This window comes from Anopheles ziemanni, chromosome 3 (genome assembly GCF_943734765.1).
Source record: "Anopheles ziemanni chromosome 3, idAnoZiCoDA_A2_x.2, whole genome shotgun sequence".
NCBI classification, from domain to species: domain Eukaryota; kingdom Metazoa; phylum Arthropoda; class Insecta; order Diptera; family Culicidae; genus Anopheles; species Anopheles ziemanni.
Window position 1 is genome coordinate 94,880,909 of NC_080706.1, and position 20,776 is coordinate 94,901,684.

Sequence of the window (20,776 nt, forward strand, 5' to 3'; positions counted from 1 at the left end):
TAGTAATCATTTGATCACCTTTGGAATAATCCAATACGTAACATACGTTTGTTATTTCTTTTCAGAGGCATGATGTACTTTGCAACAACGAGTGAATCACCGAAACTCTACGAACTGTACGCCAGTCGCATGGATGGTTCGGAAAGGCAGCTGATCAGCAACTCGACCTTCTATCCGATGGACAAATTGGCGCTCGATTTCGAAACCAACAGGTTGTACTATATCGTTTCGCAAGCAGGGGACATCAATTACTACGACATTGGCAGCGGGAAGGTAACGGACGATATAGAGATATGAATGATAGGGATTAAGTTAAAGATAAGAGGAAAAGACTAAGGCTAAGTTGTATGATAATTTTACATACTTTTAAATTTTCAAAAATGTTCTCCTTCGGTGTATATCTTCCAGATAGTGCAAGTGCTTGCATCACATCAGAATCAGCACCCTATTACCACCTTCACGATCTATCGCGAATCGATCTACTACGACGATAACGAAGATGGGCGCATCATGCGCTGCAACAAGAACCTCTGCCAAAATGCGGTACCCGTGCGAAATAACACGAACGGAGTGAACGCGATACGGATGTACCACCCGGAGGCGCAGAGTGGGACAAACTCCTGCCAGAAGCGTCCAGATGGATCGACGGCAACGGGTTGCGCCCATCTCTGCATCCCTGTTTCGGCCCAAAGTCATGTGTGTCAGTGTGCGATGGGTTACCGGCGTGATCCACGGAACGCATCCCGTTGCAATGAACTGGATGATCTGCTAGTGTACTCAATCGGTGATCAGTTGAAGGGTATTGCACTCCCCGTGCATCCGGAAGATGCGATGCACTTGCAACCGCATTACACCGAAGCCTTCGGTCTGTTGCAACGGATCTCGTTGGCAACAAGTATCGATTTTCATGCCGAATATCAATACGTGTTCATCGCCGATGCAGACCGGGGCTCGATTACGCGCATCAAACGTGATGGAAGTGGACGGGAGGTGATCATTAGCAACTTTGAGCAGGTGGTCGATGGTGGTTCGCTCGATTGGCTGGGCGGAATCGCGGTCGACTGGCTGGCGGACAATATCTACTGGACGGATCAGAAGCGGAATCTCATCGAAGTGGCGCGCTTGAATGGAAGCCTGCGGTATGTGGTCGCTTCGGACGTAGAAAGCCCCCAGCTGCTGGCGATCGATCCGGTGCAGGGGTATCTGTTCTACGGCAGCAAGAATGGCACGATCGGACGCATGGGCTTGGACGGAACGGGGAACTTTATCCTAGTCAACCGTTCGTCGGGCATCAGTGACTTAGCGGTGGATACGGATAATCAGGTTGTTTACTGGTGTGAGATGCTTACCGACACGATCTGGAAGGTGGACTACGATGGTAACTTGAAGAAACTGTTGCTCAACAGTACGCTGCACAATCCCAAATCGATCGATCTGTACGGAGATGCCATTTTCTGGTCCGATGCACGGGGAAACATCAACGCGGCCCCGCTCGGTAACATGGCGAGCAATCGAACATTCGTTGTCGAATCGTTGGAGAAGGGTTCCGCACTTAATGATATCAAAATTTTGTCCAGCAGCATGCAGTCTGTGAAGAACAAAACGAACACATGTGGCGATGCAAATGGAGGCTGTCAGGAGTTGTGCCTGTTCAATGGCACGCTGCCAATCTGTGCCTGTTCCCATGGGAAAATCTCGTCCACCGATAGAAAGACGTGCGAGCCGTACGAAAGCTTCCTACTGTACTCGCGCCAATCAGCCCTCGAAAGTATCCACATGACGGACGCGACCAACATCAACGGCCCGGTAGCGGAGATCAAGAACTCGTCGTACCTAAAAAATACGATTGCGTTGAGCTACGACTACGATCGTCAGTTGATCTTTTACTCGGACATCGACCACAGCACGATCAATGCGGTACACTTCAACGGCACCGGTCACCGACGGATCGTCACAAAGCAGCTGACAGTGGAGGGACTCGCTTTTGATTTACTCACGCGTGTTCTCTTCTGGACGTCGAACAATGAGGCTGCGATTCGATCGCTCGATCTAACAAACGTATCACTCACCGATCCGGTAGCGAATGCGGCCCTCGTACAGGACGTCATAAAGCTGCGTCCGATGGACAAACCACGGGGGATCGCGGTCGAACCGTGCCTGGGAATGATCTACTGGACGAATTGGAATCAGCAAGCGGCATCGATCCAGCGTGCGTACCCTTCCGGGTACGGGTTGGAAAGTATCATCACCGGTGACATTCAGATGCCTAATGCGATCACGCTCGACTATCAGGCGAGGAAGTTGTACTGGGCCGATGCGTTGCTGGATAAGATCGAGCGGACGGACTACGATGGGAAGCACCGGGTAGTGTTGGCACACTCCACTCCAAAGCATCCGTTTGCGATGGCCGTGTATGGTGATCTGCTCTTCTGGACGGACCTCACGATCCACGCGGTGATTCGGGCGAACAAATACTCCGGCAGTGACGTAGTGCTGTTGCGTCGGGACATAGCTCAGCCGATGGGAATCGTTGCGGTGCAGAAGCTCGACAAAGAGTGCAACTCCGATCCGTGCAAGCGGCTGAATGGCTTTTGCGAAGATAAGTGCATGACGGATGCGCACGGGAAGATCTTGTGCCAGTGCACCCAAGGTGTATTGGCGTCCGATGGACAACACTGCATCTCGAAGGAGGTTAGCAATTGCAGCTCGTCCGAGTTTACCTGCACCAATGGGAACTGTATTCCGTTCCATCTGACCTGTGACTCCATCAAACACTGTCTCGATGGGTCGGACGAGCTTGCGACGTATTGCGCACATCGGCCGTGCCCCAGTGGGTACTTCCGGTGTAATAATGCACGCTGTATCCCGCACAGTCAGCAGTGTAATCACATTCAGAACTGTGGCGACGGGAGTGACGAGATTGGGTGTACTTGTAACAATTCCACTCACTTCCGCTGCACCAACGGCCAGTGCATCGTGAAGTCGATGAGGTGCGATTACGAACCCGACTGCAAGGACGTTTCGGACGAGCTCGGTTGCCCAACGGTGCGCAATTGTATGGTGGGCTTTTTGAAGTGCGCCAACACGACCGCATGCTATATGCCAACGTGGCGCTGCGATGGTGAGAACGACTGCTGGGACAACTCGGACGAGCAAGACTGCCCGACGGCCATACCGACCTGTCCGGAGGATAAGTTCCTGTGCGCTAACGGTCGCTGCATCCCGCAGTCGTGGCGCTGCGACGACGAGGACGACTGTAGTGATGCGCCACCGGCTATCGGTGGCGCTGGGCTCAGCTCGGACGAGGTGGCCTGTGTAAAACACTGCAAACCGAACCAGTTCAAGTGCACCAACACGTCGGAGTGCATCTCCAACAGCTGGCAGTGCGACGGGCATCCGGACTGTGCGGACGGGTCGGACGAGGGGGAGCACTGTGCGCGGCGCGATTGTCCCGAGTCGGAGTTCCAGTGTCCCACCACGAACCGGTGCATCCCGCAGGAGTGGGTGTGCGATGGAGAGGTGGATTGTGGCCGCACGCAGGACGACGAGATTGGCTGCGATGAGGCGACGCAGTTCAGCGGAGTATGTGATAATATGTCGCACACCTGTGCCAACGGGGAGTGCGTCAGTTTGCTGAGCATCTGCGATGGCGAAGCGGACTGCGTGGATGGTTCGGATGAACCGCTCTACTGCAAGGAAGCACACGAAGACGAAGACGACGACGACGAAGAGAGGCACGATCATGCTAGTGGGGTGAGCTGCGGCAAGGGGGAGGAACAATTCCGTTGCGGCAACGGTCGGTGCATAGCGCGCAATCTTACCTGCAACGTGAACGACGACTGTTTGGACGGTTCGGACGAGGACATTCGGTTGTGTCGCAACACGACACTGATCTGCGCCGGGCCGGACCTGTTCCGGTGCGAAAGTGGTGCCTGCATAACGAGCAACATGCTTTGCGATGGAGCGAACGATTGCGGCGACTGGAGTGACGAGAAATCGTGCCAGGTGAACGAGTGCGAAGCGATACCGTTCCTGTGCGCGCACAAGTGTGAGGATCGACCGGTCGGGTATGAGTGTGTCTGCCGGCCCGGTTTCCGAGTGTACGCCAACGACAAACATCTCTGCGTCGATGTGGATGAGTGTACCGAGCAACAACCACGTCCATGCAGTCAAACGTGTGTGAATACACACGGATCGTACCATTGCTCGTGCCAGGAAGGGTTCGTACTACGGGACAATGAAACGTGTCGAGCGGATGGCGACACGATTATACCGCCGAAACTGATCTTCTCCAATCGGTACTACTTGCGCGAGGTAGACCTTGGCGGTGGCATGACGATCTTAGCACACAACCTTACCAACGCCATTACGCTGGATTTCGACTGGCAGGAGCAATGCTACTACTGGTCGGATGTGACGCGAACCGTCATTACGGTGAAGCGAATGTGTGGCGTTGATAATGGCACCCAGCCACGGCCGATCGACGTGGTACACCGGACCAACTTGAAAAACCCCGAGGGCCTTGCCGTCGACTGGGTCGGCCGAAATTTGTACTGGTGTGACAAGGGACTCGATACGATCGAGGTTTCTCGGCTGGATGGTCGCTTCCGCCGTGTGCTGATCGATCAGGAATTGCAAAAACCGCGTGCGATCGCGCTCGATCCGTACCGGCGGATGATGTACTGGACGGATTGGGGCGATCGGCCGCACATTGGGCGCGCCGGGATGGATGGGAGTAACCAGACGATTCTGATCAAGGATCAACTCGGTTGGCCCAATGCGCTAACGATTAGCTTCGAGACGAACCAGCTGTTCTGGGGTGACGCACGGGAGGACTACATCGCCGTAAGCGACCTCGATGGGCAGAACGTGCGGATACTGCTGACGAAGACGCGCCAACCGTCGCTGAACCTGCATCACGTGTTCGCGATCGCCGTATGGGAGGATCGCATCTATTGGTCCGATCTGGACACCAAATCGATCGAGTACTGCCACAAGTTCCGTGGTGACGGTTGCGGTACGCTCATCAACACCATCCACCGGCCGATGGATATTCGGATCTTCCACCCCTACCGGCAGCGTCAACCGAAAGAGAATCCGTGCGAAAATTCGGGCTGCCAAACGCTGTGCGTCCTGTCGCCAGAAACACCCGAAGGCTATCGGTGCCTCTGTCCGGACAATTTTGTCCTCGCCGAGGATGGCAAGAGTTGTACGGCCAACTGCACGGCGGCACACTTCCAGTGCCGGGACACATTCAAGTGTATTCCGTTCTATTTTCGATGCGATCAGCAGGACGACTGTGGGGATGGTAGCGACGAGCCGCCGAATTGCCCCACGTTCAACTGCGAAGCGGGCCAGTTCCAGTGTGATAATAGGATATGTATAAACCCAAGCCAAATTTGCGACGGCGTCAATCAGTGTGGCGATCTGTCCGACGAGCGGGACTGCGATGCGTTCGAGTGTTTCAGCTCCTACTTCAAGTGTGGCCCTTCGGCGGCGAAAAACACCTCCGGGTACTGTATCGAGCGCGCCCGGCGATGTGACGAAGTTTCCGACTGCCCGAACGGCGAGGACGAACAGGACTGCGAACCGGCGACCTGCCTATTCACTCAGTTCCGGTGCGCCAACGGTGGCAAGTGTATCGATCGGACGTGGGTGTGCGACAACGTGCCCGACTGCAGCGATGGTTCGGACGAGCAAGTGTGCGGTCCGACGGCCACCTGTCCCGAGAACGAGTTCCGGTGCAGTGAAGGTCGCTGTATACCGCAATCGTGGCGCTGCGACGACGAAAAAGACTGCGCCAACGGTGAGGACGAGACGGACAACTGTCAGAAACCGGAGGCGATCACCTGCGAACCGTCCAGCTTCCGGTGCAACAACTCCAAGTGTATTCCGGGCCGGTGGCGGTGCGATTTCGAGAACGATTGCGGTGACAACTCGGACGAGCTGAACTGTGAGCTCCGCAACTGCTCGGAATCGGAGTTCCGGTGCCGCGATGGCCACTGCATTCGAGGAATTCGGCGGTGCGACAACGAGTTCAACTGTGCGGACCACAGTGACGAAGAGAACTGCAATGTTACCTGTGGGCCGGATCAGTTCAAGTGCAAAAGTCATCCAGCGTGCATCAGCAAGTGAGTAAAGACTGATTATGCATCCCCTATTACTATATATTACTTTTTTTAATAATCCTTTTTCATTGTTCTCTTCTCTCTCTCTCTCTCTCGTAGTAAATTTAAATGCGATGGTGATAACGATTGTATTGACGAGTCGGACGAGGAAGACTGTCAGTGTCAGGAGGGCGAGTACCGGTGCAAAAATGGCAAGTGCATCCTCAACAGTTGGGTATGCGATGGCATCGACGATTGTCTCGATAACTCCGATGAAATGGGCGAGTACTGCAAGAAGAATGGTTGCCACAAGCGTGCCTTCCGGTGCGCGAACGGAAACTGCATCCGGAAGAGTCTGATGTGTGACAACAAGGACGACTGCGGGGACAATAGCGATGAGAAGAGTGGCATCTGTCACAAGTGTCCCCCGAACTCGTTCCGCTGCACGAGCGACTCGAAGTGCATCGATCAAGCGCTCCGGTGCGATCGCACACCGCACTGTCTGGACGAATCGGACGAGATTGGATGCATCAAGACGGGGTGTGGGTTCGGGGCGTGTAGTCAGATCTGTGTGGAAAAGAAGACGTACTACAATTGCCGCTGTACCGACGGTTATGTTAAGAATGGTGTCGGACGGAACGGGACGTGTGTGGCAGTGGACGAACAGGGCATCCTTTTGGTAGCCTCCGAGTCGGACTTCCGCAGTTTCTACGTCGATACGCCGGTGATGGGATACCTGCAGACATCGTCGCTCAAGATTGATCGGTTCGATTTCGCCATCACGCGCCACAACATTATGCTGTTCTGGATCGACAGCTACGATACCAGTATTAATAAAATCCTCATGGACACCACGGTCAAGGATGGTGGCGATGGAGGAGGGGATAAGCAACCGGGAAAACGGCTCGCCCAGCATGACCCTCCAGCGCCATCGCCGGCACCCGCGCCACCATCGTACGATCGGATCAAGACACTGGACGGCAAGCACTCGTCGGTTGTGCTGAAGGACGATGACGTTGTACCGGCCGCCATCGCCTGCGATTGGCTGACGGAGCACCTGTACGTGATCAACAAAAAGCGCAGCAACATCTTCGTCATGAACTACAACGGAACCAATCGGACGACGCTCACGGCGACCGGTAAACATCCGATCGATCTCGTCGTCGATCCAGTCAACGGCGTAATGGTGTGGTCGATCATGGAGACGATCATCAGCTCGGGCATGGATGGGCACGGCAAGCGGAAGCTGGTGCACACGAACCTCGAATGGGCATCGGGGCTAGCGATCGATACCACCACCAAGCGCCTTTACTGGGCCGACTATCGGAAATCGACCATCGAAACGTGCCTTTTGCTGACCGGCACGGATCGGCACGTGATTGCGTCGCTGCACGACTACTCGAAGCCGAAGCAGCTGGATGTGTTCGAGGACAGTGTGTACGTGATCCTGTACAATCAGAACATCCTGAAGCTGAACAAATACGGTCGGGATAATGGGACGTACATGAACGAACAGGCGCATGGTGCCGGTGCTGGTGGATATCGATCTTCCGATGTTCACTTCATCCATCCACTGAAGCACGATCATAGTGGTAAGTGTTTTTAACAATCAATCCATGTTGTTAATACCATTTAATTTAATTTTACCTCACTTCAGTGCCGAACCCTTGTGTGATCAGTCCTTGCCACGAATCTACTATCTGTCTGCTGTCCACCGAAAATCGCCTGAAGCGCACCTGCCTCTGCACCGATGCTCGACCCAAAGCTGTTTTGGATGATCGAACGAAGGAGGTGCGGGAATGTCTGGAAGCGGCACCATCACCCGCACCAACTCGCTGTCCGTTGCACTGCAACAATGGCACCTGTGTACTCGGGCCGGATGGTCAGCCGCGATGCGAATGCTCATCGAACTACGATGGCAAGTACTGCGATCACTACATCTGCTCGGGATACTGCAAGAACAAGGGTTTCTGCGTGATCGTGAACAATGAACCGAAATGCAGCTGCCATCCACAGTGGACCGGCAAGCGGTGCGACATCTCTACCGACAAGTGCGATGGGTACTGCCACAACGGAGGCAACTGTACGATCGTACAGCGGGACGATCGTCGATGCACCTGCCCGACCGAATACAGAGGCGAACGGTGCGAACATTGTGCGAATATGCGCTGTGAAAACGGAGGCGTGTGTCGGCCGACCTCGGCCGGTCGGAACCAGTGTCAGTGTGCGGAGGGCTTCGAGGGACATAACTGTGAGGTGAACCGTTGCAGCGGGTACTGTGAGAACGGTGGTACGTGTATGATCGAGCAGGGCGCGCTTAAGTGTAGCTGCCCTGCTGGGCCGGAGGTGCCTTACGCGATCACTGGTGATCGGTGTCAGTTCCGAGGTTGTGCGGATCTTTGCCGCAACGGTGGCGATTGTGTGCCGGGCGAGCGACCATACTGTAAATGCCGGGAGGGGTACGATGGTCAGTACTGTGAGCACGATTTGTCGCCCGGTGAACCGTCATCCACGCATTCACCGTCCAGTTCGTGCAATTCGTTCAGCTGTAACAACGGAGGCCACTGTCTGGAGATCCGCGGGTCACCGATCTGCAACTGCACGATGCAGTATGCCGGCGAGCACTGCGAAAACTACGTCATGTATCGCAATCCGTGCAACAACTTCTGCTACAACAATGGTATCTGCCGGCTCGACCTGTTCTCCTCGTCCAATGGCACCTACATCCCGTCGTGCGTTTGCATCGGCGAGTGGATGGGCGAACGGTGCGACCGGCCACCGAACTGTATAGTCGAGTGCGGTACCTGCGTCGAGGGTAGCTCGATCAACGAGTGCACATGTGAGGACGATCGCATAAGCATCTGTTTGCGCGAGGTGTCGCTCAGCGAGCTAGAGGGCACCGATCCGAACGCCAGCAGCTACACTTTGTCGGTGCTGGTAATCATACTGTTTGTGATACTCATCATAGCGGCCGGATTCGGTGGAACTCTTTACGGGCTCAAGTACGTACAGCAAGCACCGATTTGGCAATGGAAACTCGTTTTTTTTTACAAAATCGCATCCCTTTTTATTACAGGAAACGGCGTACTGGGCAACCATTCCTACACGCACGTTTGACGGATAACGTGGAGATCACTAACCCAATGTATCTGGGGGATGCCGACGAGGGTCCAGCGTTTGTACATGACGATGATAAGGTAAGGCTGTTGGTCGCAACGGGGAGAAAGGAAATGATCTTATTCAAATGTCCGTTTGTAGGTTCACTTCGGCAACCCGGTGTACGAGCAGATGTACGCTGGCAGCGTTAACGTGCACAGCGATTCGTCGACGCTCGCCGGCAACAGTGCCCATCCGCTGCTGAACGTCACCTCGACGGCTCCGGAGGAGAAGAAAGGCCTCTTGCAGCAGGACGACACGATCACGGCCGATCTATTATGATGCAAGGCGAAATAGTAGCAGCTGCTGAAGCAACGGTTTTAAGGGCGGCGTACGATCGTGATCGTGCCCGCTAGAACCGTTGCTGGCTTCCTTTTCCCCCGTTGAGGCGTGCAGAAGGAAGAAGGCAGTTTGTTTACTCACCTATCCAGTGCTGTTTTTAGCTAAGCTTTTGTGTTTTTGTTGTTGTTAGTCGTGCTCTCACAAACCAGAAGGAGGGTACTAATTATTCAGTATGATTTCATGTTATACTTCACACGCGCCCAGCAGCAGCAGCAGCTAAACAATTGGAGCCATGAGGTAGCTAGTTAGAAGAAAATGAAAAAAAAAGTTTAAACAAATGGCAAACGGCCACAATGGCACATCACTATCGTCACAATGGGGGAAGGAAAACCATACGCGTACCCACCCACTCAAATCGCATCGCATGAGCTTTAAGTCAAAGGGTTTTATATTTTATGTTCCGAGATAAGTCCTAACGTGCTAAGTCAACTATTTTAACGCGATATCCATTTGCCCCCTCCCTATTCCTAAACACAGCAGAGGGGAGGCAGCTAATTCGAGGACGAGCGAAACGCCAATCCAGACACTAACAATAATAGTAATAGTAATTAACTTAACGTAATGGAAAAGTTGATAATGATAATGATAATAATATTAGTAATACTCTATACTACAACCGAGTGCTGTAGTGAAGCAGCGCTCTCCAACAGCAACCAATAATAATACAACGATAAACGATACGAATACGCCATTATATTGCGGAGGGCAACGCCAGTTTGCCGAGTTTGTATAGTCATTTTTGTAATCGTGAAGAAGAGGCAACCGAGAAGTAAAACAAACCTGCGCTAACGTCTCGCTTAGGCAATATAATAAGAAACAGGGCAGCGATATATTATGGACACTATGAATTACACAAAGCGTTGGTGAACAGGAAACGAAAACGTAGGTATTTCTATGATGGCTGTTTGTGTGGTAATGTGCTTTTTTTCTTATTCTTTTATTCGTACACAGATACCGATAGGAAAAACGGAAAAGGAACAACAGTTTTAAGTATAGCAATTGTAGTAGGCTGATGATAAACAAAAAAAGGTGTAACCGAAAGTCTAGTACACTCTAGTTCACTGTAAGCGAAACGGTCACAGCAAGCCGTTGAAAAGGAACAAATTGTTGTTAGCATGAATTTAGGTTGTTGAACGTGTTCGATAATTGAAACGAAACAAACGAATGGTATAAACGGAAACGGTTTAGTGGGATTTCCCGGAGGGTAGGCGAATGCCCCGCTCTCCCGCCAGCTCTCGAATGCAAAGCAAACATATACTCCTCCTACACCAAACCCCTAGCAAGTACTATGGTTGATATGAGTTCTTTCCTTTCCATGTTTCCCCGCTTGAATTTTCGAGCTAGAATTAAATGTACATTTCGTAGGAAAACCCGAAACAAATCAGCAAAGATTTCAACCTCGCGGATCCAAGGGATATATGGGTGGTTGTCCGCTTGCTGCAGAAAATAGATAGAAGACATCGACGGTGAACCGTTGTTGCGCTGCCATCAGGAGGTGAAATGTGTCGCAAGTGATGGAAAATGTTAAGAAAAATATAAAGACTGTAATTTTTAAAACCCCTGTTGTAACAAAAGGAGTTTTATTTGGAAGAAAAACGTATCGTGTGGATTTTTGTAACGCCTCGTTTATTATCTTTTGTACACAGGTTAAATGTACCGGTCACGAACAGGCACGTGATTAGCTTCCTTTTGTTTTGGTATCGAGTGTGTCAAGAAACGAGTGGCATCGGTCCACGTACATTTATCATCGTCGGCGATGGTTCCTGTTGCTGTTTGGCACGATGTTTCCAGTGACGCACGTAGAGCAGCTCCACCGTCCACATGAGCAGCGTCACGATGGTGAACGCGTTGATGAGGAAGATACTCTTCGTGTAGCTGCCCGTCCAATCGCGCAGCAAACCGACGCACGGTCCGATCGTCATCAGCACGATTCCGTTCGTGGTCATCTGAATGCTGGATGCGGATGGCAGTCGCTTCAACGGAATATAGCTCGGTATGACCAGGCTCATATAAACCGACCGAACGCCCTTCGCTATGCCGAGCCCGAACGCTACGATCACCATTTCGTCGTAGGTCCGTGCGAACAGAATGCTGAAGCGTGTCACAATCAGCATCGCCAGCGCGATCATGTACATCACCCGGGGGCTCAACTTCAGGAAGTCGCCGACGAACGGGCTAACGAAACGGAACACCAGATCGGCCAACGCCAGCGTTGACATGATCGAAGCGATCTGCTCGGTCCCGTACCCGAGATCGCCCAGTATGAACGGCGTCAGCAGGGAGAAGTTAATCTCCGCAAACACCGCGATCGACATGCCGAGCATTATGTTGACATAGATTTTGTCCTTGAGCAGTGTCAGATCGAAGAAGTGGACCACTTTGCTAAGGAATCCATTCCCGCCGGGTGGCAAAGGTGGAGTCCCATTGGAAGACAACTTTGTTGAAGCATTATTTGGTGTCGGTTTTTCCCCAGCACTATTTTCCAGTGTCCTCATGATCGACGGTAAGTGGGAAGATTCATCGGTTAGGCCTTGATTTTCACTGAGCGCCGGGAGCTTTCCTGTTGCACTGCCGAGTGATCCGCGCCGTATCGGACCGGCGAACCTTTCATCGAAGATCTTCATCGAGCTTCCAAGATTCACCGTCTCCGAGGAGGAGGATTCGAACCAGCGTTTCTGTAGTGGCGAGAAGCGCACGTTCGAGTGGCTCGTAAGTGGTCTATGGGAGAGTCTTCGGTGATGTGGCAACTGCTGCTGCTGCTGATGTTGAGTGGAACCGTCTGCATGGCGATCATCCCATATTTCCAACGAACTACCAAGGTGTACACTTTCGATGGAGTCCGACTGAAACCAACGACGAGGGCTCGAGGTAGTTTCCGCCTTCAAAGAGCGTGTATCCAACGGTCGATGTTGTATCGGAGCTAGGACTGTAAGTTAAATGAACTGAGAATGATTCCTTGTGCTACTGCATTAGGATGACATCGAAAATTTACCTTCACTTTTCGTCCGATGGATTAACGAAGGTTCCGTGGGTTGTGTGAATGGCTCCCTTTGGCGCATCTGTGAAGTCAACTCGAAGCCGTAGATGCTTTGCGTGTCCACATCGTGATCGATGTAGCTTTGTTTATCGAGAAACTCATCCTCTTCACCGTCTGCCCGTTCGTTGCAGGCATTTTCATCATCTTCGGGAATCACCTTCACCTCCACTACCGTAGATGGTGCGAGCATACATGATGCCGCATTCGATTCCCTGATTGTGGGCAGCATATGCCATTTCACGGGCTGCAAAAGCAACGCCCCGGCCACGATGTGTGTAGCCAGCGCACCAATGATCAGCAGGCAGTTCCGGGGACCGTAAAGTCCGAGCAAGAGCGATACCAACTGTGGCAGCAGTATAGGCCCGAGCCCGGTGATGGTCATCGCGATGCCGGCGGCTTTATTTCGACGCACCACAAAATACGTGTTGAGCGCAAGGGAAAACGATGAGTTACAAAATCCCATACCGAGTGCTGAAAAGAAACCCAATGCAGATCTAAACTCCGGATCCAGATGCCTCTTGGTGGTCCTTACTTACATGAAATAATACTGTAGGTAATGATAAAGTGAGCGAAATATGCCGCAGAAGAGGTCAGCATGAGCCCGACGGAGAACAGGACGCCGCCAGCGACGGCCAGCTTCCGGAAGCCGTACCGGCGCAGCAGTGGACCGTTGAACAGCCCTAGCGCCATGCCAACGGCCGACGCTAGGTTTATGATAACCGACGCCTTCGTTGCAGAAATGTTGATCTCACGGAAAGTGTCCCTGAAGATCAGTCCAAAGCTCTGCAGCACGGGCACGATCATTATCTAGTGATAGAAAGATAAAAATTATGCCATTGTCGTGGTCGAAATGCTAATCACTATCCCGTTGTAGTTTTAGCTGTAGTATGCAAATTTTACATTCACTTCACATTGTTGATGTCTGTTTTTTAAATATTTTATTTCAAAGTTAGTTAACAAAGTAGGCAAGCCAAACAGATTGAAAAATGTAATCTGTAACTTCAGAAAGTTTTCGATCACATTGTCTTCTAGTAATCATTTGGGAAAAGTATGTCATGGAAACCATGGCAAAGAAACTTTTCGATCAACCCAAGCGCCTGTTAGGGCGTTAGGATAATTTCGTGCGCGTGTCCGTGCCGGTGAATCCGTGGATTTGATTTATCTCATTCCCGGCTCACGGCTGCAGATGACGCGCTTCCAGTGAAGTCTTGTTGGGGCCGGAAAGACAAAAGAAAATCCTCTGCAAATCCCGTCGAGATAGATAAGCAAAAATATGCCGTATGTGTGTTTCAGCGCGTCGCGTTCGCATTGTCATTCAAATGTTTCTCCACACGCTGTGTGCTGTGTGCAGATAATGTATCCATTTCCGGTATTCTTTAATTCAAAAATTAAATGGTACTACTTACATTGGCCAACCCGTAGGCAAGCACAACCATCCATCCCCAGCCTCCGTCCGGTGGTTTGGTTCGAGCGATTTGAAAGGGAATCGTTGCGGGAATCTTTTGTCCGTCCGCCATAGTTGCATGCCTCGGTTGGAGTGTTGGAGGATTCTCGAATTTACCGGCGACCAGGAAGCGTTGGAACGGGCGAAAGCGGATCACGATGCATCTGCGGTACCACTCGATCACAGCCGTATATTTACATCGAACACTTTTACACCTGATTTTGTTTTGTTGTTTACGATTATCTGGCGTAGATTACACCGTGCATAGTATGGCTACTAAAAATTGACTTCGTCCGCACTTTGGCCCCAATTGCATTATCAAACACACGAGCAGCACTCACAGCATTGTGATTGGTTAATATTTGGTTGCGGTGGTTGTCGCGCTAATCAGCCCCGGTGTCGGTCCGGTGGAAAGTGTCGTCGAATGACCCCCTTTTTTTATTCGAAGCTCTTTTAGGAATAACTTAAATGAATGATGCCTCCAATTCAGCACTATTTCATCACGTTTTTACATAATGTACACGGCGGGGGCCTGTCGAACACCTGGCTATCCCACTATTGCACCACTGTGCCACCGGAAGGACGGGAACCGACTGCCGGACTGCGGCAATCCCGTACGACACAAGCACAACGGACCACTAAGACCATCGCGTCGGTCAGCTGATTTACGATGCGACACGGTGTGCCCGTGCTCGCGCTATCGCTTATCTGTAATGATAAAACAAATACAATTCCATCGTTGTAATTGCATTATACAAAGTCACCAACTGAGTAAAGGGGAAGGCACACCAAAAAAAAAAAACAATATGTACAAACTCGGCACGTGTTCGCGGTGTGGCGCCTGAGTATTCCCGCCATTTTGAGCAAACAATTTTGCGCGATCAAAGGTAATGGCACAAGGGATTTTTAATCAATTATTTTATTTTGTTGAACGTTGAACTTTTTTTGAAGAACGTGAGGCGTTTTCAAAGCGATTCGTGAAATAACCAGTACACTCACGTGCTTTGCACATTGTTTGAAAGCATGGCAGGCTGCGAAAGTGTATCAACAAAGCGATACGGTTGATAGGGAAACAAATCAATCTAAGTAGCCCAAGTGTATTAGTAGGGATAGATAAGAAATCTGCTACTTTCGCTTTCGTCAGCAAAAAGAAGAGTAAACCATTTACAGTTGCTACTCTGATTTATCGTTTACTTATGTTGTGCAGCACACTACGTTGTTGTGTTTTTCTTCTCTTGTTTTGTTTTTTCGATACGCACAAGCCAGCCCATTCGGTCACCCTGTGCTGTGTTGATATGCTGGTGTGAGATGAATCAAACCAAAGGAGATCTTTTCCCGACCGACGATTCACAGAATCCTTTCTCAGACGAACTATCACGTTCGAAGCAATAGAACCAATTCACATACCGCACTGTTGTTAACGCGAACGCAACGCCGACGGAATTAAATCTTCCAACACCACTGACAGCGCGTGCAATATGGACCAAAACAAAATCAACACTCATCCCGGGTATGCTTCAACATTGCAACATATCGAAACAGCCTTACGATGGCGAAGTGTGGAGGGACGTATCTGCGGATGCGCGCCGCCTGGATTGTTCACTGAAACGAAAAGATGATTTCTTCCTGCCAAGAATGCACAGTTCACAATGTAGCTGAGGCTGTTGATTCATAAATTGCTTTTGGATAAAAATAAACAACGCCGCACTTGGCTCATACGGCCACTAGAAAATTATTTTTACTTATTTCCTCTCCACAGCAACAGTGTAGCGATTTGAATGTGCATTTTCATTCGATTTCCAGGTGCGAAAATTTACTTAAACCATGAAAAAATGTGCAATTTACAAAAAATTGTAATGTGGAAACAATCAATTCAATTAGGTTTAAGATTGAAAGAGAAATAAAAAATTGAAAAGCAGTTTCTGTAAAATTCAGACTCACTACCTGCTAAGGTTATGATACATACTGTTTTTCTGTTTATTTTCGGTTTCGCCCAAGCCTCGATTGGTCACCCTGTACTGCGTAGGAAAATATGTGCCCGATTCAAAATTCTAGTCGAACTCCTGGACCTACAAAATCAGAAACAAAAAGCACGAATAATAAACTAACCAATTAACATCGCATGGTTTTACTCAAACAGTTCATTCGTTTTTTTATTGTTTTCAGCTGTACGACGTTATCAAAACATAATGCACCAGAAAAACATGGCTAGGTTCGTCTTGTCCATGCTGCCTTGAACTGTAAACAGTTAGTCATGTGAACAAACCGTAATAAGCTTTCGAGGGTGATAACGGTGAAGAATTAACCACGCCGACGGATGATTCTATTCCTCCTGTATTTCGAAAATATGAACAAATGCGTCATCACCACTGCAAATCATGTGCGATTCATTCACGTCGATTGAATTTATCGCGCTGTAGTTTTCTATCACCGGGCCATAGGAACGAACCAGCTGATCGAAGTAATCTCCCACAAGCGAATATTCTGATCGCAGCAACCATTGGAAAACTTCACCACCCTCTGTGCCACTAAACATCCTTTTTGGGTCATCCCGCCGAAATGCGATGGCGTTCACGCTGCTCTCGTGGGGTTTCAGGTGGGTTGAGAATATATCAGGCTTCCGAAGATCCCACCCCATGATGGAGCCATCCTCGAGTCCAGCAAACACCTGTTAAAATTCTTTGTGTATACCAAGCACCATGGGGTCTTCTGAATAGTATATCTACTTACAATTTGGTTCTGTACTGGCTGGTAGCTAATGCAGGTTGTATCTGTAAGACCATCTTCGTCCTCAGTCTTGGATAAGGTGGACAGGGTGAGTACGGGTTCGTCCGAATCTGTCCTTATATCGTAGCAATCAATGTTTCCGCAGCGACTGCTTACAAGGACCGTATCGGGATTGACAAAAGAAATGCAACACAAACTGCACGTATTCTTGTCCTTTATGGTACGCAGCACTTCTCCCACCGTCACGGACACAATTTTGAGGCACCCGTCCTCTCCGATTGTTGCTATGTCTCGATCGTACACGGAAACCCCGGTGCAAGCTGCCTTGAAACCGTCAAACTGATGAAGATTAGGAATGGCAAATTTCTCCTCAATCATATCCGTTGCAATCGACAAAATGTTGAGTGCACCTGAAATGAAATAGGCGTCGATTGGGATGCTTGAATGGATCTATCAATTGGAAACAAACTTGAACCTTACCTTCAGACGTAACGCACGCTATTGTTTTTTCATCAATGAATTCAAACTGAACAATGTCTCCGGGCAAGTGTTTTACAGCCAACGGCTCTGGGAATGCTGCCTGATCATTTTCCCCATAGGCATTGTGGAATTGGCTCCATAAAGTTACACTATTCTGAGTGGAATCCCAGCTGCTGGTAAGAAACGTATTCGGAGCATCAAGTTGTTCTGGGACCCATCGAATACACGACACTTTATGAGGCAAGCCTGCCGAAACGATTTCAATTCCGGAATCCATTTTTAAAAGTTTCTTGTTGCTGATTGTTGAAAACTACGAAAAATGTGTATGCCGATGCAGTTGTTGTTTGTAAAATGCCGGGCAATTACCTGTCAATGCACGAGGAAACATCAAGGATAGCAATTGGCGAGGTTGCGCCAATACACAACTCATTTGATTAGCAAAACAAGTAACTTCAGTAATCAGATTTGAGTATGATTGCAAAACATTTAATGCAACAAAAGTACCTTACGATCCTTTTACCCCTAGGAAAATGTTCACGGAACAATACAAAATGCAATAATATATTGAACGCATTTTATACAACCTTCATTTGCAAAACAACATTATCTTGGCAACCCGCTTGGAAATTTGACAATCGTTCTTCAAGACAGCGTTTCACAACAAGCTCGTAGTAAACATATTTTCCGGCAAAATTTCCTTTAATTAACTGTACAAAACATCATCAAGCTGGGTATTTCAAAACGAACGAGTATGCCGATCGCATCGGAAGTAGATTTGGCGGAAGTTTTCTTCGTGAGTATCCGTTTATACGAGATGTGGTGCTGGACTAAGCGTCCTCTGCTTACCTGTGATTTTCGTTTTCAACAATCTCGTTGCAGAATGAGGAGGATCTTCCATACGAGGAGGAAATCCTTCGCAATGCCTACTCGGTTAAGCACTGGATGCGTTATGTGGAACACAAACGTAACGCGCCCCGGTTGATCATCAATACCGTGTTCGAGCGGGCACTGAAGGAACTGCCGGGATCGTACAAGCTGTGGTACAACTATCTGAAAACACTGCGCAAGCAGGTGAAGGGTAAATGCATCACCGACCCGGAGTACGAGGAGGCCAACAATGCGTTCGAACGAGCACTCGTGTTCATGCACAAAATGCCCCGTATTTGGATGGACTATTGTGCGTTCATGACGTCCCAGTGCAAGATAACACGCACCCGGCAGGTGTTTGACCGAGCCCTGAGGGCGCTTCCGATCACACAGCATCACCGCATATGGCCGCTGTACCTGGAGTTTCTAAAACGCTTCGACATCCCGGAGACGGCGGTGCGCGTGTGGCGTCGCTACTTAAAGCTTTGCCCCGAGGACGCCGAGGAGTACGTCGAGTTTCTGCAATCGATAGGCCACCTGGACGAGGCCGCACAACAGCTAGCGAGCATTGTGGACAACGAAAACTTTGTCTCCAAGCACGGCAAATCGAACCACCAGCTGTGGAACGAGCTGTGCGAGCTGATTTCGAAAAATCCCGATAAAGTGCGTTCGCTGAATGTGGATGGGATTATACGTGGCGGGTTGCGACGGTACACCGACCAGCTGGGGCACCTGTGGAACTCACTGGCCGGATATTACGTGCGCAGTGGGCTGTTCGATCGGGCACGCGATATCTACGAGGAGGCCATCCAAACGGTTACCACGGTAAGGGATTTCAGTCAGGTGTTTGATGCGTACGCCCAGTTCGAGGAACTGTCGCTCAGCAAAGTGATGGAGGCGCTCGAGCGAAACACAAACCCCACCGAAGACGATGAGATCGACGTGGAGCTGAGGATGGCCCGGTTCGAGTGTCTCATGGAACGACGGTTGCTGCTGCTGAACAGTGTGCTGCTTCGACAGAACCCGCACAACGTGGCCGAGTGGCACAAACGGGTCGAGCTTTACGAGGGAAAACCGCACGAAATCATCAACACGTACACGGAGGCGGTGCACACGGTGCAGCCGAAACTGGCCGTGGGCAAACTGTACACCCTTTGGGTGGCTTTTGCAAAGTTCTACGAAACCAACAAGCAACTCACCGACGCACGCATCGTGTTTGAAAAGGCAGTCCAGGTGGACTACCTGAAGGTGGATGAACTGGCCAGCGTTTGGTGCGAGTGGGCCGAGATGGAGATCCGGCAGGAGCAGTACGAGCAAGCGTTGAAGATCATGCAGCGTGCGACGGCGATGCCGAAACGAAAGGTCGCTTACCACGACGACACGGAGACGGTGCAGATGCGCGTGTACAAGTCGCTCAAGCTGTGGTCCATGTACGCCGATCTGGAGGAGAGTTTCGGCACGTTCAAGACCTGCAAGCAGGTGTACGATCGTATCATCGATTTGAAGATCTGCACCCCGCAGATCATTATCAACTACGGCATGTTCCTGGAAGAGCACAACTACTTCGAGGAGGCGTTCAAAGCGTACGAGAAGGGAATCGCCCTGTTCAAATGGCCCAACGTGTACGACATCTGGAACACATACCTCACCAAGTTCCTGCACCGATACGGTGGGCAAAAGCTGGAGCGGGCGCGCGATCTGTTCGAACAGTGCCTGGACGGATGCCCACCGGAGCTGACGAAAAATCTCTACCTACTGTACGCGAAGCTGGAGGAGCAGCACGGACTGGCGCGGCATGCAATGGCCGTTTACGAGCGCGCCACGACGGCGGTGAAGGAGGAGGAAATGTACGCCATGTTTAATTTGTACATCAAAAAGGCCGCCGAAATCTACGGCATCCCACGGACGCGCCAGATCTACGAGAAAGCGATCGAGGTCCTGCCGGAAGCGGACTCGCGCAAAATGTGCGTCCTGTTTGCCGAAATGGAAACGAAGCTCGGTGAAATCGACCGTGCGCGGGCGATCTACGCCCACTGCAGCCAGATGTGCGATCCGCGCGTGACGGCCGAATTCTGGCAGACGTGGAAAGAGTTTGAAATCCGCCACGGCAACGAGGACACGATGCGGGAGATGCTTCGCATCAAGCGCTCCATTCAGGCGACGTACAACACGCAGATCAACATGATGTCGGCGGCACTGATCAATGCGGCCGTAACGGCCGGTGAACCACCGAAGGATGCGATGCGCGCGCTGGAGGTGAAAGCCGCGGAAACGACCGCCCGGGCCATTGCGGCTGTCGGTGCGAGCGGTGGTAACATTATGTTCGTGCGTGGTGAAACGCAGGGTGGCACGGCGAAGGATGATCGTGTCGTTAATCCGGACGAGATCGACATCGACGATGACGACGAGGAGGAGGATGAGGAGGAAGAGGAGGATGGCGAAAATGCTCAACCAGGAGAGGGGGCGGGTGACGATGAAGACATCAGCAAAAAGGTCCCAATCGAACGGCAGAGCATTCCCGCGAAGGTGTTTGGAAGTTTGCGTCGAGAAACGGAGGAAGAATCGAATGGCATGAATGAGTAGAGCGGGAATAAAACGGGAGCTACGATATAAAGT

The 20,776-nt window shown here is 50.8% G+C and overlaps 4 protein-coding genes across 4 annotated transcripts in view; 2 read left to right on the forward strand and 2 right to left on the reverse strand.

Moving 5' to 3' along the window:
• The window catches only part of LOC131285900 (prolow-density lipoprotein receptor-related protein 1), a 67,736-nt gene extending 57,626 nt beyond the window's left edge, over nucleotides 1-10,110 (forward strand). Inside the window, exons 8-13 of the mRNA XM_058314754.1 lie at nucleotides 66-273; nucleotides 409-6,131; nucleotides 6,228-7,699; nucleotides 7,765-9,109; nucleotides 9,184-9,304; nucleotides 9,366-10,110. Of these exons, the coding sequence (XP_058170737.1) occupies nucleotides 66-273; nucleotides 409-6,131; nucleotides 6,228-7,699; nucleotides 7,765-9,109; nucleotides 9,184-9,304; nucleotides 9,366-9,545 (9,049 nt within the window). The 3' untranslated portion in view covers nucleotides 9,546-10,110. The remainder of the gene's footprint in view (nucleotides 1-65; nucleotides 274-408; nucleotides 6,132-6,227; nucleotides 7,700-7,764; nucleotides 9,110-9,183; nucleotides 9,305-9,365) is intronic.
• A 1,204-nt stretch (nucleotides 10,111-11,314) lies between these two features.
• LOC131285901 (uncharacterized) lies at nucleotides 11,315-14,159 on the reverse strand. The gene is made up of 4 exons (XM_058314755.1): nucleotides 14,049-14,159; nucleotides 13,179-13,449; nucleotides 12,598-13,113; nucleotides 11,315-12,531 (listed from the first exon to the last, which is right to left on the reverse strand). Exons 1-4 carry the CDS (start codon nucleotides 14,157-14,159, stop codon nucleotides 11,315-11,317), a joined length of 2,115 nt encoding a protein of 704 aa, XP_058170738.1.
• A 2,204-nt stretch (nucleotides 14,160-16,363) lies between these two features.
• Nucleotides 16,364-17,595, reverse strand: LOC131287493 (nucleoporin Nup43). The gene is made up of 3 exons (XM_058316546.1): nucleotides 17,294-17,595; nucleotides 16,817-17,223; nucleotides 16,364-16,754 (listed from the first exon to the last, which is right to left on the reverse strand). Exons 1-3 carry the CDS (start codon nucleotides 17,568-17,570, stop codon nucleotides 16,410-16,412), a joined length of 1,029 nt encoding a protein of 342 aa, XP_058172529.1. The 5' UTR covers nucleotides 17,571-17,595; the 3' UTR covers nucleotides 16,364-16,409.
• A 357-nt stretch (nucleotides 17,596-17,952) lies between these two features.
• LOC131286454 (pre-mRNA-splicing factor syf1 homolog) lies at nucleotides 17,953-20,757 on the forward strand. The gene is made up of 2 exons (XM_058315408.1): nucleotides 17,953-18,086; nucleotides 18,173-20,757. Exons 1-2 carry the CDS (start codon nucleotides 18,045-18,047, stop codon nucleotides 20,741-20,743), a joined length of 2,613 nt encoding a protein of 870 aa, XP_058171391.1. The 5' UTR covers nucleotides 17,953-18,044; the 3' UTR covers nucleotides 20,744-20,757.
• The last annotated feature ends 19 nt before the right edge of the window (nucleotides 20,758-20,776 follow it).